This window comes from Procambarus clarkii, chromosome 74 (assembly GCF_040958095.1).
Source record: "Procambarus clarkii isolate CNS0578487 chromosome 74, FALCON_Pclarkii_2.0, whole genome shotgun sequence".
Classification (NCBI taxonomy): Eukaryota; Metazoa; Arthropoda; class Malacostraca; order Decapoda; family Cambaridae; genus Procambarus; species Procambarus clarkii.
The window spans coordinates 19,570,738-19,585,461 of record NC_091223.1 but is presented as its reverse complement, the minus strand read 5'-3'; the positions used below and the strand labels follow the sequence as shown (position 1 = coordinate 19,585,461).

Here is a 14,724-nt window from a genome sequence, read left to right as displayed (position 1 = left end):
CCTCGGGAGGTAGAGTGAGGAATAGAGCGGAGGGCAGCGTCTAATATGGTGTGATGAAAAAGGAGTAAGGCTTGAGGGAGAGGCAGATCGGAGAGGTCAAAAAGAGTAGCATGTAGGGTGAATAGATTCCAGTTAGCCTTGGCAAACTGCCACCTAGGGACGGAGGCGGAAGGGTGAAAAGAGAAAAAGGTGACAAGGATGAGGAAATGGTTACTGTTATGGAGGTAACGAAGAACCCGCCATGTGAAATCTAAATAAAGAAAACGGGCAGGAGAGAAAGATCAAGACTGGAGACGGTGCAAGAGCAGGTGTCAACATAAGTGGGCTCACCAGAATTCAGAAGAGACAGAGAAGAACAGAGGATGAACCCTTCGGGAAGGTGGCCCCGTGTGCAGAACATCGCCCCAGAGGGTATTCTGACAGGTAAAATCACCCAACAGGAGCATAGGCTCTGGGAAAGAGTCCAATAGGTGTTTAAGACCAGGAAGAGAAAGTGGGAAATTTGGGGGGGAGATAAATGGAACAGACTGTATACCAATTACTCAAAAGATATGGGCCACAGAACACTTAATGTGCAACTGGAAAAGTATGGGGACGAAGGTAATATCAGTATGAATCAAAAGAGCAGTAGTGTTATGGGCCCTAGCAAAAAATGGAGGGGGGAAGAGAATGGTGTAACCACGGAAGTGACAAGGACAAGTGCCAAGCATCGGCTCCTGGAGACAGACACAAAGCAGTGAAAACCGTGACATCTGAAGCTGGAATTCATAAAAGTTGGCATACAATACACGAATATTCAAATGAAGAATAAACGTTGTCAAAAATAGAGAGAATAGAAATAGAGAACATGGGTCAAACAAAGGCAAATTAAAACAGTATACTAAGTAAGATCAGGATCAGTGAAATTGGGGTTATGGGGCATAGATAAATCTAGCACAAACAAGTAAATCTAACAAGAACAGGTAAATCTAGAAAGAACAGGTAAATCTAGCAAGAACAATGGAGTCAAGGTAGTGGTAGGATGAACCAGAGTTGGACTGACAGGGTCCAGAGCAGGAGGCATTGGAGAGGTGCAGTCAAGGCAATCAGGGAGAGGAAGGGCAGAAACAGGGGAGCGCACCTCATCAAGGGCAGCATCCAAGAGAGAATTGAGGGTCAAGGGAATTTCCATATTTGGGACAGAGGACTTAACCACCGAAATGAAAGTGGGATTCAGGGATAGAGTCGGAGTCGGAAGGTGAGGAAGAGATTGATGCCTTCTTACCTGCTGGGGAGGAAGAAGAGGAGCCAGACTTATGTTTCTGACATAGACAGGTGTGCCAGCAGCATCGTACTGGGCGACAGCCGTTACAGTCTCAACAGGAGAAGGAGAACAGGAGCAGTCAATATGAAGATTGCTAGGAAGAGGGACAACGACCTGGATCGACAGGCGGTGTGGAGGGCTAAAAAACAAGAGGGAAGGGCCGAGAAGGAAAAGAGGGCACAGGAGACAGGGAAGACTGAAAAGGAGGGAGGGAAGGAAGGAAGGAAGGAAGGAAGGAAGGAAGGAAGGAAGGAAGGAAGGAAGGAAGGCAGGAAGGAAGGAAGGAAGGAAGGAAGGAAGGAAGGAAGGAAGGAAGGAAGGAAGGAAGAAGGAAGGAAGGAAGGAATTGAAGGAAGGAAGGAAGGAAGGAAGAGAAGGGAGACACCAGACAGAGAACCAGGAGGAAGACCCTCTGGCCCAGAATTCAATAGAGCAGGTGAGGTGGTGGTGGTGGAGGTGGTGGAGTCCAGGTCCAAGGCCCGGAAACGGTTGCAAAACTGAGAAAGTGGGAGAGGGCGACAAGTGGAACGCAATATACGAGTATAAGACATGCCAGAGGAAGATAAAAGATGGAGTACTTGGCGTCTCACCTCAAGAAAAGATAAATGATTCTGATGTTTCAAATTGAGGATGGCTTCCTCAAATTTGTATTGCACACATGTGCGGGAGAAGGTAGGGTGGGCATCACTGCAATTGATGCAGTGAGCTTGGGAAGAAAAACACTGTCTTATAATGACCTGAGTATCCACACAGGGGGCATAGAGACACAGCACTTGTGCATTTGAAGGGACCATGTCCAAATTTCTAGCTCTGGCACCAGCAAGAATTACGGAAGACGGAAGGGACTATCAAAAGTGATCTTCATTACGCAAAGAGACTGGCCAGGATGACCACGAGGGAGGTCAAGTAACATATCAATCTGGAGCATTGAATGGCCTTGGGTTTCAAGGATATGTTTACTATCCTTGTGGCAATCCCTATATATCTACACATATATATTATATTATATATATTGTGACGATAATCTCCTTCAAGAGATTGAGCCTGCTCTTCCCTCCACAATTACGTCGTTATATATATATAAAACTACTATGGAAGAAATGTCCAACAACGACAACAACACCAGCAAGGTTTGCCAGAGCGCAAAACGTATGCAGCCAGGGACACCTGCTCAGACTCAAACCGCCAAACTACCTGTCTTACTGCCAGCTCCTCGCCTGATTGGTCGCCGGTCTGGCTGCAACTGCACTCACCCCCCCATACTACTTGATGTCTGGGGCCGCCACGACCTCAGTCCTCAGAATATTCCGTGCTTTCACAGTTAACACTTCTCCCTGCTAGACGTAAGCTTTAGCGTACGTATACTGAGAGAGGTGATGGCTTAAAGCCAATATTCCAGCACCTTTCATATACTTGTATATTGCACTTCTTGTTATTTTGTCTTAACGTAACTTTTCATTGTGTCATTTAATTATTCTTATTATTTTGATTGATTGATTTTATTATACGAATTTGTTTGTCCATTTTATTCATGTTTTATTTCTTTAACGTAATTAAAATTCCATTGTTAAAATTTACTTGTGTTTTGTGTGTCTTCTCCTTACCTTACCACAGACGAAGTTCCCGATTTTCTATTTTTTTTTTAATACTATGTGACGAGGCCATACCCCTAGCTTTGAACAGCCGAACACCAACGCGTTACCGTCACAATATATATATATATATATATATATATATATATATATATATATATATATATATATATATATATGTATATATATATATATATATATATATATATATATATATATATATATATATATATATATATATATATATATATATATATATGTCGTACCTAGTAGCCAGAACGCACTTCTCAGCCTACTATGCAAGGCCCAATTTGCCTAATAAGCCAAGTTTTCATTAAATAATTGTTTTTCGACTACCTAACCTACCTAACCTAGCCTAACCTAACTTTTTCGGCTACCTAACCTAACCTAACCTATAAAGATAGGTTAGGCTAGGTTAGGTAGGGTTGGTTAGGTTCGGTCATATATCTACGTCAATTTTAACTCCAATAAAAAAAAATTGACCTCATACATAATGAAATGGGTAGCTTTATCATTTCATAAGCAAAAAATTAGAGAAAATATATTAATTCAGGAAAACTTGGCTTATTAGGCAAATCGGGCCTTGAATAGTAGGCTGAGAAGTGAGTTCTGGCTACTAGGTACGACATATATATATATATATATATTATATATATATATATATATATATATACAGAGCACCACTTGGTTTCCGAACTTTAGTTATCCGAAACTTCCAGTTTCCGATTGGGGTTGGGAAGTCATGCTACCCGAACAAAGTAGGAAGGGTTTTGCCAAGCGTCACGCCGGCTTGTGGTGGTGGATGGGAGATGGTCCAGTTTGCCCACTGTGACTTCACAGATTCACAGCCTATTATTCCTATTATTTTGAATTGCCATAAGGCTGGAATGTTCATTCTGTGCTTTTGTCTTACATATCTGCACAATCAAGAAACATCTGTGCACCATGTCGGCTCCAAATGCATGCATTGCGTCAGCGATGGCTGACTGGTGGGTGGATGGATGGGGGAGCTTAGGTGGAAGGCAGAATGAGAGAGGGGGGAGAATCAGTGAGAGAGGGGGAGAATTAGTCAGAAAGGGAGGGAGAGAAAGATGCTAGGAGGGAGGGGGAGGGAGGGGGAGGTAGGGAGAGATGTTAGGAGGTAGGGAGAGATGCTAAGAGGGAGGGGGGAGGTAGGGAGAGATGCTAGGAGGTAGGCAGGAAGGGACGGAAGTAGTGAGAATTAGGGAGTGAAAAGGCAGGCTGGCAAGCACAGGCTGGCAGGCAGGCAGGCAGGCAGGCAGGCAGGCAGACAGGCAGGCAGGCAGGCAGGCAGGCAGGCAGGCAGGCAGGCAGGCAGGCAGGCAGACAGACAGGCAGGGAGGGAGGCAGGCTGGCTGACAGGGAGGGAGGCAGGCTGGCTGGCAGGGAGGGAGGCAGGCTGGCTGGCTGGCAGGGAGGGAGGCAGGCTGGCTGGCAGGGAGGGAGGCAGGCTGGCTGGCTGGCAGGCAGGCTGGAAGGCTGGCAGGCAGGCAGGCTGGGAAGGAGGCAGGCTGGGAAGGAGGCAGGCTGGGAAGGAGGCAGGCAGGCAGGGAAGGAGGCAGGCAGGCTGGGAAGGAGGCAGGCAGGCAGGCTGGGAAGGAGGCAGGCAGGCTGGGAAGGAAACAGGCAGGCAGGCTGGGAAGGAGACAGGCAGGCAGGCTGGGAAGGAGGCAGGCAGGCAGGCTGGGAAGGAGGCAGGCAGGCAGGCTGGGAAGGAAGCAGGCAGGCAGGCTGGGAAGGAGGCAGGCAGGCAGGCTGGGAAGGAGGCAGGCAGGCAGGCTGGGAAGGAGGCAGGCAGGCAGGCTGGGAAGGAGGCAGGCAGGCAGGCTGGGAAGGAGGCAGGCAGGCAGGCTGGGAAGGAGGCAGGCAGGCAGGCTGGGAAGGAGGCAGGCAGGCAGGCTGGGAAGGAGGCAGGCAGGCAGGCTGGGAAGGAGGCAGGCAGAAAACGATATATGGGTGTTGAAGTGAACCGTGAACCACGTGACCTTTGTGAGTGTGTGTGTGTGTATGGGTTTGGGGTGGGGGAGGAGTGTCGGTGGTGGGGGAGGGACCGGCTGACTCCGTAAGCCTAGCCACACTCCACAGACCTGTGACCCAGATTTGTTTCTGAAATGTACAGTACATCATCGTATATTTTTGGCAGGATGTGCCTGCAGGCTGGCAGGATGTTCCTGCAGGCTGGCAGGAAACATCCAGAGGATGATTGCCAGACGTGTTAATAATCAGTTAGGAACAATTAAGGACTTTTATAAAGCGGATCAGGACTTCACTTATTGGTGAGTACAAACAAAATACGGTCGCATTTATGCTATGAACCTGTCGATTTTTCCCCTAGAGTTTTTTTATAAATTTTGTTGAAAAATTTCATTTTACATTTCTAGTTTATATTTTCCCCTCTATTTCTCGTTTACGAACTTACATGTTAATACATATATACTTACATGTATAACTTACATATATATTTATATATATATATATATATATATATATATATATATATATATATATATATATATATATATATATATATATATATATATATATATATATATATATATATATATATGTCGTACCTAGTAGGCAGAACGCACTTCTCAGCCTACTATGCAAGGCCCAATTTGCCTAATAAGCCAAGTTTTCATGAATTAATTGTTTTTCGACTACCTAACCTACCTAACCTAACCTAACCTAACTTTTTCGGCTACCTAACCTAACCTATAAAGATAGGTTAGGTTAGGTTAGGTTAGGTAGGGTTGGTTAGGTTCGGTCATATATCTACGTTAATTTTAACTCCAATAAAAAAAAATTGACCTCATACATAATGAAATAGGTAGCTTTATCATTTCATAAGAAAAAAATTAGAGAAAATATATTAATTCAGGAAAACTTGGCTTATTAGGCAAATCGGGCCTTGCATATAGTAGGCCGAGAAGTGCGTTCTGGCTACTAGGTACGACTATATATATATATATATATATATATATATATATATATATATATATATATATATATATATATATATATATATATATATATATATATATATATATACATACACACACACACACACACAAAAGGACCATTGGGTTTGTTAGGGGTACATAGCATGGAGTTTACATTCTTGTAAAACTACTAGTACATAAAGCGTTTCGAGAAGGTCCTTAATCTAACGGATAATTTTAAGTAGGTAAATTGTAGCAAAATTTATAAAAAGTTGACAGATACTTTGTAAAAAAAAAAATGAGAGAGATTACTAGGTATATTAAAGCACATCGATAGCTCTGATTGATAGCATTGACAGCTATCACCAGTCGCTACATGGTGCGGGAGAATAACTGTGTAAATCCTAGCATTTAACTAGGCATTTTTGGAGATCCGAACCGGGGTTTCCCAATGCAGGACAATGAGGCTAAGCAGACAGCTGCTTCCCGAGAAGGAGCTGCAAAGAAACATGTATCAGTAGGCATGGGGATAAAAATGACAAAGGTATCCACCAAATCAACTAGGTGTTTATGGATGAATAAATCATCAGGACGAGTAGAATCAACATTACTAAGATCAAAATACTTAGTCCATGTAGCAGAACCAAATAAAGCTTGGAACGCATTAGAACTGGAAGGAATCGTGTGAGTATGACTGCGGAGGGAACAGCACCGAGCACCCCCAGTAAGGGGGGGGGGCAAAGAGGCCCAGTTGTTACAATGAGAGATGGAGCCACTCCATGTGATGAGGTGGTCATCATTGGAAGTTTGGGGCTCAACCCAGCCACATAGGTGGGAGGGGGAGCAGATAGGGGTAGTTGGGACCTGGTGAACCAAGCACTCACAAGTCAGGTAGTAGAAGAGCTCCCAGAACCCCATCAAGCAGGGAGAGTCAGGAGCTGCCTGATCTGGGACCAATGTAGTGTGGGCTATAGAGCCCAGCTTTCCATCACAGTCTGACTTGGGGGGGCCTGATCTCCCACCCCTCATGTCTAAGAAGTTAAAAAGAGGGTCAGATATCAGCATGTAAATGAACGAGTAAACATTTCATCAACAAACAAGGCCCCATACCCACCATGGAGCCACAATTAGAGGATAGGACACCCAACAAGACAAAGGCCCCCCCCCCCCCCAGGGGTGCACTGTAGATATATGCCCTACAATCGCAACCATAGGAATCGTCAGTCTGTCAAGATATAATGGAAGCTCAGCACGATATAATTTTGCTCAGCAATGAGGGAAAATATTGACATTAAAGGTGTCCTCCTGCTCGACAATGCTGAGTACCACAGTTTTACGGGTGAAAGGGTGTGCCTCCCAAAAAACCCGGTGTCTAAACAGAAGAAAACATCTGAAAGAATAATCAAGAATTGTAAAACATCACAAGGAAATAGCAATTAAACAGGAGAATTGGGCAGGAAAAATTAAACTTTATAGGAAAAAGCATTCAGCACAATTAGCGAAAATGGCAGCAAGAGCATTAGGCTTCAAAAGGACAGAGGACACTGTCCCATGGAGCATCACACTCTAGCATCCACCAACCAAGCACCACATGATGGTAACGGGCTGGAAAGGGAGGGGGGAGATGAGAAAGACGAGAGGGTGAAGAATACTGCCCGGTGTAACACCAGTGTTAATAGGTAGAGTGGGTGAATGGGAATCATTCCCAGAGGCATACTGGAGCCTGTCACTAAGGTAAGACTGTAGGTATTGGAGGGGTTAACCGACCTTCCCAACCATGTTAAAGACTGTACCTCTCTCAACCAGTTTAAGATGAAAACGAAGCTATACCTAATAAATTCCCTGTAACCTACCTTACCCCTCTATTGTCAACCAATGTCTGTTTTTTTTTTTTAAATGGCGCTGTTTGTCGACATAATTGTATTTGTGCTGCTTTTTCAGCCATGTTCCCCCCTTATTTATCTCTTTTTTTATTTTTTTTGGTTCTCAACTCATTTTATTCTTTATGCTCAATTAGTATTAAGCTTTAGTCATTTAAGTTTTTCAAGCCCGAAACACTTTGCGTATTAGTGGCTTTAGGCATTGTATGTACTAGCCCTATCTATAAATCCATCACTCTTTGTAAAATCTCTTGTATGTATGTACCTTACCTAAAAAAAACATTTGATTTGATTTGATTTGATCTTACTCCGTAATGTTGTAATTTAAGGGGCTTATTACCGGTTTCGTAAAAATTGTTCAATTTGTTTATAAATTTATTTATGAAATGGTTATAGAAAGGGCTACAACTGGTCAAAGTTTCACCATCACACCCTAAACAGAAAAGGAGAAAAAAAATACACAACGTATTATGCAACGAATTTTCAACATTTTCAAATAATTTCAGGGAACACATGTGTCAACTAAAATCATTTCTATAACACTCAGATATTAAATTTAGCAATAATAAAGGATTGTATTGATCAGTTTTATCAAAAAAAGTGTTTAGTGCAATAATATAATTATTCAAAGTTACCCTTCCAAAAATATGCAATATATGATGTTTATAAATTTTTATAAAATCAACAAATGGACTTTGGACTAAAATGTCTCAATAGGTTTGTAGAAGCACAAACTCTACATATAAGGTGTAATTTGCATGTAAATTGATTAATAAATGAAAGCTCTGAAGTACTTTGAAGGTGCAAATTACTTTCCAGAGTAAAATAAAGATCCAAGTTCGGCCACCTGTAGCTGAGCTTGACTTCAACAAATTTCGTTCATAATTGGCACCCTTGCAGATAGGCATCCATTGAGCAAGGTGTGCAAGTTTCATTCAAATCCCTTGATAACAAACGAGAAAAAAAAATTGGCCAAAAAAAAAAAAAGAAAAAAAAAGAAAAAAAAAATTTAAATATAAATATATTGAACATACATATTACAATTATTACAAGAGTTTGTGCTTCTACAGCACATAGTAGACATTTTAGTTGACACATGTGTTCCCTGAGATTATTTGAGAATGTTGAACATTCGTTGCATAATACGTTGTGTATTTTTTTTCTCCTTTTCTGTTTAGGGTGTGATGGTGAAACTTGGACCAGTTGTAGCCCTTTCTATAACCATTTCATAAATAAATTTATAAGCAAATTGAACAACTTTTAATTTATAACGATTTAGAATGATATGCCCCCTTAAGAAAGTTAATGTGTTAACAGTGTAAAAAAGTCTTAATGTATATCAACAAATACTGTAAATGAACAAGGGTACTCATTTCTACCAAGAGCTGCATATATTAAGTTAATCATACTAATCGGTGCATGATTGGTCCTTTTTTGGGCCTGAAACCATTATGGGAAGAACTAAGTAAATTTTGTTTTGCTAAATAGGATTAATGCTGCTAGTAGATTAACTCTTTAAAATATTTTAGACAAAATCTGCAGAGTTGGTATTGGTCTATAATTGTTGACTTCAGTGAGAGTGACACTTTAATGGACTAAGGTTACTCTTGCTTTTTTTTCCCTTAGAATATCAGGAAAAGTAAGGAGTTCAAATGATTTGTTGTAGAGCAATGAAATGGCTGGACCTAAAAATCTAGAGGTTTCTTTGAAAATTAGGGTTGGTATGTGAACATATGGTATCTGTGCATGGGGTTCATTCATCCACTGCAAATTACCTGATGCTCATCACCACCCAATAAAAATCTGCTATCAGAACAATAAAACTGTCTTCAAACAACACACAGCCTCTCTGTTTAAATCCCTGAACATGCTAAATGTACACTCGCTCTACACATTCTCTTGTGCTATTTACATGTACAAACCTTGTTCCTAAATGCTAATCCTGATCTGAAATTCTCCATTGATAAATGTAGTAGAACCCACGAGCACCACAACATAAATAAATATCTGTTTGATATAAATTGACAGTCATGCTAATATAATTGCCAGTAAGGTTTATGTAATTCACAATCATCTTAATTAATATAATTGCCAGTTTGGATAATATAATTGACAGAGGATTATACGAATCAGGATAATATTATTGCTAATCAAGCTAATAAAACTTTGAATCAGGCTTTTTCACCCACAGGGTTATTGATCGACGGAACTATGTACTTTATGTACCCAATCTGAACGTCTTTACCATTGTGATCATTGCTGTCTTATATGTGCTGTCAATCTGCTGTATGGTGTCTATTAATCTTGTTTAAATTACTAATCAAGCTGTCAATGTAATCAACCAGAGCTTCAATATAACAATATGCTTTAATATACAGTGGTACCTCGGAATGCGAGTGTCCCTGTATGTGAGTTTTTCGGAAGACAAGCAGGATTTCCTCGGAAAATATGTCTCGGAAGGCGAGGGTTACCTCGGAATGCGAGTTTGTTGATACGTGTACAGGCCAACTGGCGCGTGGTGGCATGGCGATCGCGCCTCAGTTTACCAGTGTCTCGTGTCCAGTGACTATCCCACCTGAATTCTTCACAAGGATTTACAGTTTTTTATTGTTTTTTTTTGCCATTTGAGCATAAAAGTTGTCATTATATATCTTGCCATGGGTCTCAAGAAAGCCATTGGTAAGGTTCAACCTAAGAAAATAGCTGTGAGTAGAGGCAGTAGAGGATGTCCCTTCTTGATTAAGAAAATGTGTGAAGTATGGGAAGAACTGCAAAGTTTTGTTGAAAAAACTCACCCAGAAAAAGCTGTAGCAGGCCGTTGCATTGACCTTTTAAATGATAATGTGATGTCTTACTACAGACATGTGTTAAAATGTAGGGAAAAACAAGTGTCATTAGACAAATTCTTAGTAAAACAAGCAAGTCCTAGTGGTATGCAGGCAAAATGTGCCAGAGTGTGCATACCAGTGAAGTCCTCACTGCCGGATGTGATAATGGAAGGGGACTCCCTTTCCAAACAGTAACTCCTCTCTTCCTCCCACCTCCTCACCATCTTCCATACGCCTACAGCATTCAACAGCAAGGTAAGTAATAACTTGAACATAGTTTTGTAGGTTTATTTAGATGAATTAGGTATAAAAATTTAGTTTGATGTGGGGTTTTTAGGGTAGTCAGGAACGGATTAATTCATTTCCCTTTATTTCTTATGGGGAAATTGCTTCGGAATGCGAGTTTTCGGAATACGAGGCGTCTCCAGGAACCAATTAAACTCTTAAACTGAGGTATGCCTGTACTTACTAAGCTCTCTCATCTCATTTTTCTCTTGCAATGTATCTATCATTTATCAACTCTGATAGAAATTACCTACTTAAAATTATCTGTTAGATTAAGGACCTGCCCGAAACGCTGCGCGTACTAGTGGCTTTACAAGAGTGTAAATACTGTACTATCCAATGTATTCTCACAAACCCAATGTACCTTCTTGTATATATATAAATAAATAAATAAATAAATAAATAAATAAATAAATAAATAAATTAATAAATAAACTACCCACCAATGCCATAACTGCCAAAATGTGCTGAATTTTAAAATATACCTGGAAAAAATCAAGGAAAATTGGGGGGGGGGAAGGGAACCTTCAACAAGCTGCCAGCTTCCCATTTTTATCGAGGCCACTAGGGTTAATGGCCCTCAGGTAAATTGGGTAAAATATTATTCCAAGACAATTACAGCATAACTTATAAGGTTAGGCCAGAGTAATATAAATTTCTGGTAAATTTAGAGTGATGTAAATTTCTGGAGTAATATAAATTTAAATTTCATATTAGCTTGACTGACAGTTATAAATGCCAATCTGCCTTCAATAAACTCATCAGTGAAATATTTATAATCAAGAGTAATATTCATAAATATGCCGAAACAAAAAATATAAAATAGACATCAGTTAACATATGAATCTGATGAGAAAATTCCTTGATTAACCTACATTTCCCTATCAATCAAATGGTCTCATCTTAAGTCCGTCTCAGACTGTCTTCTTCACCAGCACCATTGCTAAATAATATTACAACAATAATGTCCATAACTTAGCTACAGAGTATATTACATTTTAAATAAATTTTCACAGAACAAAAACAGAAAGCACATTATTATTTACATAAATATGAAGAAAAACATTTAAAGCTTTGATTTATCTTTGCTAAACTAAAGAGATATTTCTATACTTATAAGCAATTTTGAATTTTCCTATAGTGACAGTTTCTCTAGTTCTTGCTTAATCATCAAACTTTCATAAAAGAACAATACAATAAAATATCTTGATCTTTACCTTTCACGGTGAAGTGTATTTCTCAAACAAAGTAGAATTACCTTTGAAGAACATCCAACTGACATTGTGATAGCATACTGTTAGATTAAAGTTACCTGTATGTGCCTCATTATCCTTCAACATTCTCTTAATTACCTTCCACACTCTTAAGTGTTTACCCTATTATCTGCATGTATCATTTTGTGCCTCTTCATATCACTAAGACGACTGAATCTCTTCCCACACTCTGGACACTCGTGAGGTTTGTCACCTGAATGCACTAACATGTGAATCTTCATATTTCCAAGACGACTGAATCTCGTCCCACACTCTGGACACTTATGAGGTTTGTCACCTGAATGCACTAACATGTGAGTCTTCATATTTCCAAGAATACTGAATCTCTTCCCACACTCTGGACACTCATGTGGTTTGTCACCTGAATGCACTAACATGTGAGTCGTCATACTATAACGTTGACTGAATCTCTTCCCACACTCTGGACATTCATGAGGTTTGCCACCTGAATGCACTAACATGTGAGTCATCATATTTCCACGTTTACTGAATCTCTTCCCACACTCTGGACATTCATGTGGTTTGTCACCTGAATGCACTAACATGTGAGTCGTCATACTTCCACGTTGACTGAATCTCTTCCCACACTCTGGACATTCATGTGGTTTGTCACCTGAATGCACTAACATGTGACTTATTATATTTCCACGTTTTCTAAATTTTTTGCCACACTCGGAACATTGAAAAGGTCTCTCATGCGCATGCACCATCCTGTGAGTGTTCATATGTCCTTGCCGACTGAATCTCTTCCCACACTCTGGACACTCGTGAAGTTTATCACCTGAATGCACTAACATGTGAGTCTTCATACTTCCAAGACGACTGAATCTCTTCCCACACTCTGGACACTTATGAAGTTTGTCACCTGAATGCACTAACATGTGAGTCTTCATATTTCCAAGACGACTGAATCTCTTCCCACACTCTGGACACTCATGTGGTTTGTCACCTGAATGCACCAACATGTGAGTCGTCATACTTCCACGTTGACTGAATCTCTTCCCACACTCTGGACATTCATGTGGTTTGTCACCTGAATGCACTAACATGTGAGCCATCATACTTCCACGTTTACTGAATCTCTTCCCACACTCTGGACATTCATGTGGTTTGTCACCTGAATGCACTAACATGTGAGCCGTCATACTTCCACGTTGACTGAATCTCTTCCCACACTCTGAACATTCATGAAGTTTGTCACCTGAATGCACTAACATGTGCCTTATTATAATTCCACGTTCTCTAAATTTTTTGCCACACTCGGCACATTGAAAAGGTCTCTCATCAGCATGCACCATCCTGTGAGTCTTCATATGTTCACGTTGACTGAATCTCTTCCCACATTCTGGACACTCATGAGGTTTCTCACCTGAATGCACTAACATGTGAGTCTTCATACTTCCAAGACGACTGAATCTCTTCCCACACTCTGGACACTTATGAAGTTTGTCACCTGAATGCACTAACATGTGAGTCTTCATACTTCCAAGACGACTGAATCTCTTCCCACACTCTGGACACTTATGAAGTTTGTCACCTGAATGCACTAACATGTGAGTCGTCATACTTCCACGTAGACTGAATCTCTTCCCACACTCTGGACATTCATGAGGTTTGTCACCTGAATGCACTAACATGTGAGTCGTCATACTTCCACGTAGACTGAATCTCTTCCCACACTCTGGACATTCATGAGGTTTGTCACCTGAATGCACTAACATGTGAGTCGTCATACTTCCACGTTGACTGAATCTCTTCCCACATTCGGGACACTCATGAGGTTTGTCACCTGAATGCACTAACATGTGACGCTCCACATTTCCGGGACGGGTGAATACCTTCGGACACTGTGGACACTTGTGAGTCTTCATCTTCTTTATGACAGATGCAATTTGTGTGAAGGTTTTCTCCTCCGGTTGGGAGAAGCGTCAAGGCTTGAGTGTTGTTTCTTAGAGTTAGACTTGATGTGAGCACTTGACGGTCAATGGTGGTGCTTCTTCTTTCTGATAGATACAGTTTGTGTCAAGGATTTCCCTTAATGCTCGTGCTGGACATCACCGGCTGGCGCGCTAAAATGGCGGCGGTTGTTTACCCTCTCATCACCTAAGCGTTCCAATGTTTTTGTCTGATTCCACATATCATTTTTCCTACTTCTTATTTTTGTTTATACCTGGTCATTTACAATTAACACTTGTATTTATATTCATGTTTTTTCAATCAAAGAATGTACTTGTAATTGTATCTTTAAAAATAAAGCCACACGATTATACTTTTTGAAGGAAATAGCTCTCCCATAGTGGATGCACTACATGCGCAGAGTTGACCAACAGGAGTTTCATATTTTTTTTTTTTTTTTTTGAGATATATACAAGAGTTGTTACATTCTTGTACAGCCACTAGTACGCGTAGCGTTTCGGGCAAGTCCTTAATCCTATGGTCCCTGGAATACGATCCCCTGCCGCGAAGAATCGTTTTTTCATCCAAGTACACATTTTACTGTTGCGTTAAACAGAGGCTACAGTTAAGGAATTGCGCCCAGTAAATCCTCCCCGGCCAGGATACGAACCCATGACATAGC

At 40.9% G+C, this 14,724-nt stretch overlaps 1 protein-coding gene across 2 annotated transcripts in view; it reads right to left on the bottom strand.

Annotated features, from left to right (window-relative positions):
- Nucleotides 1–14,230, bottom strand: part of LOC138356747 (zinc finger protein 160-like) — a 28,260-nt gene extending 14,030 nt beyond the window's left edge. The window contains exon 1 of one of the 2 annotated variants that reach the window (XR_011224633.1): nucleotides 12,090–14,230. Coding sequence is in view for 1 of the 2 variants with exons in the window: in XM_069313060.1 (XP_069169161.1) it covers nucleotides 12,236–14,017 (1,782 nt within the window). In the remaining variant the exon portion in view is untranslated. The remainder of the gene's footprint in view (nucleotides 1–12,089) is intronic. The other variant, XM_069313060.1, reaches the window with a different exon arrangement.
- Between the last annotated feature and the right edge of the window lie 494 nt (nucleotides 14,231–14,724).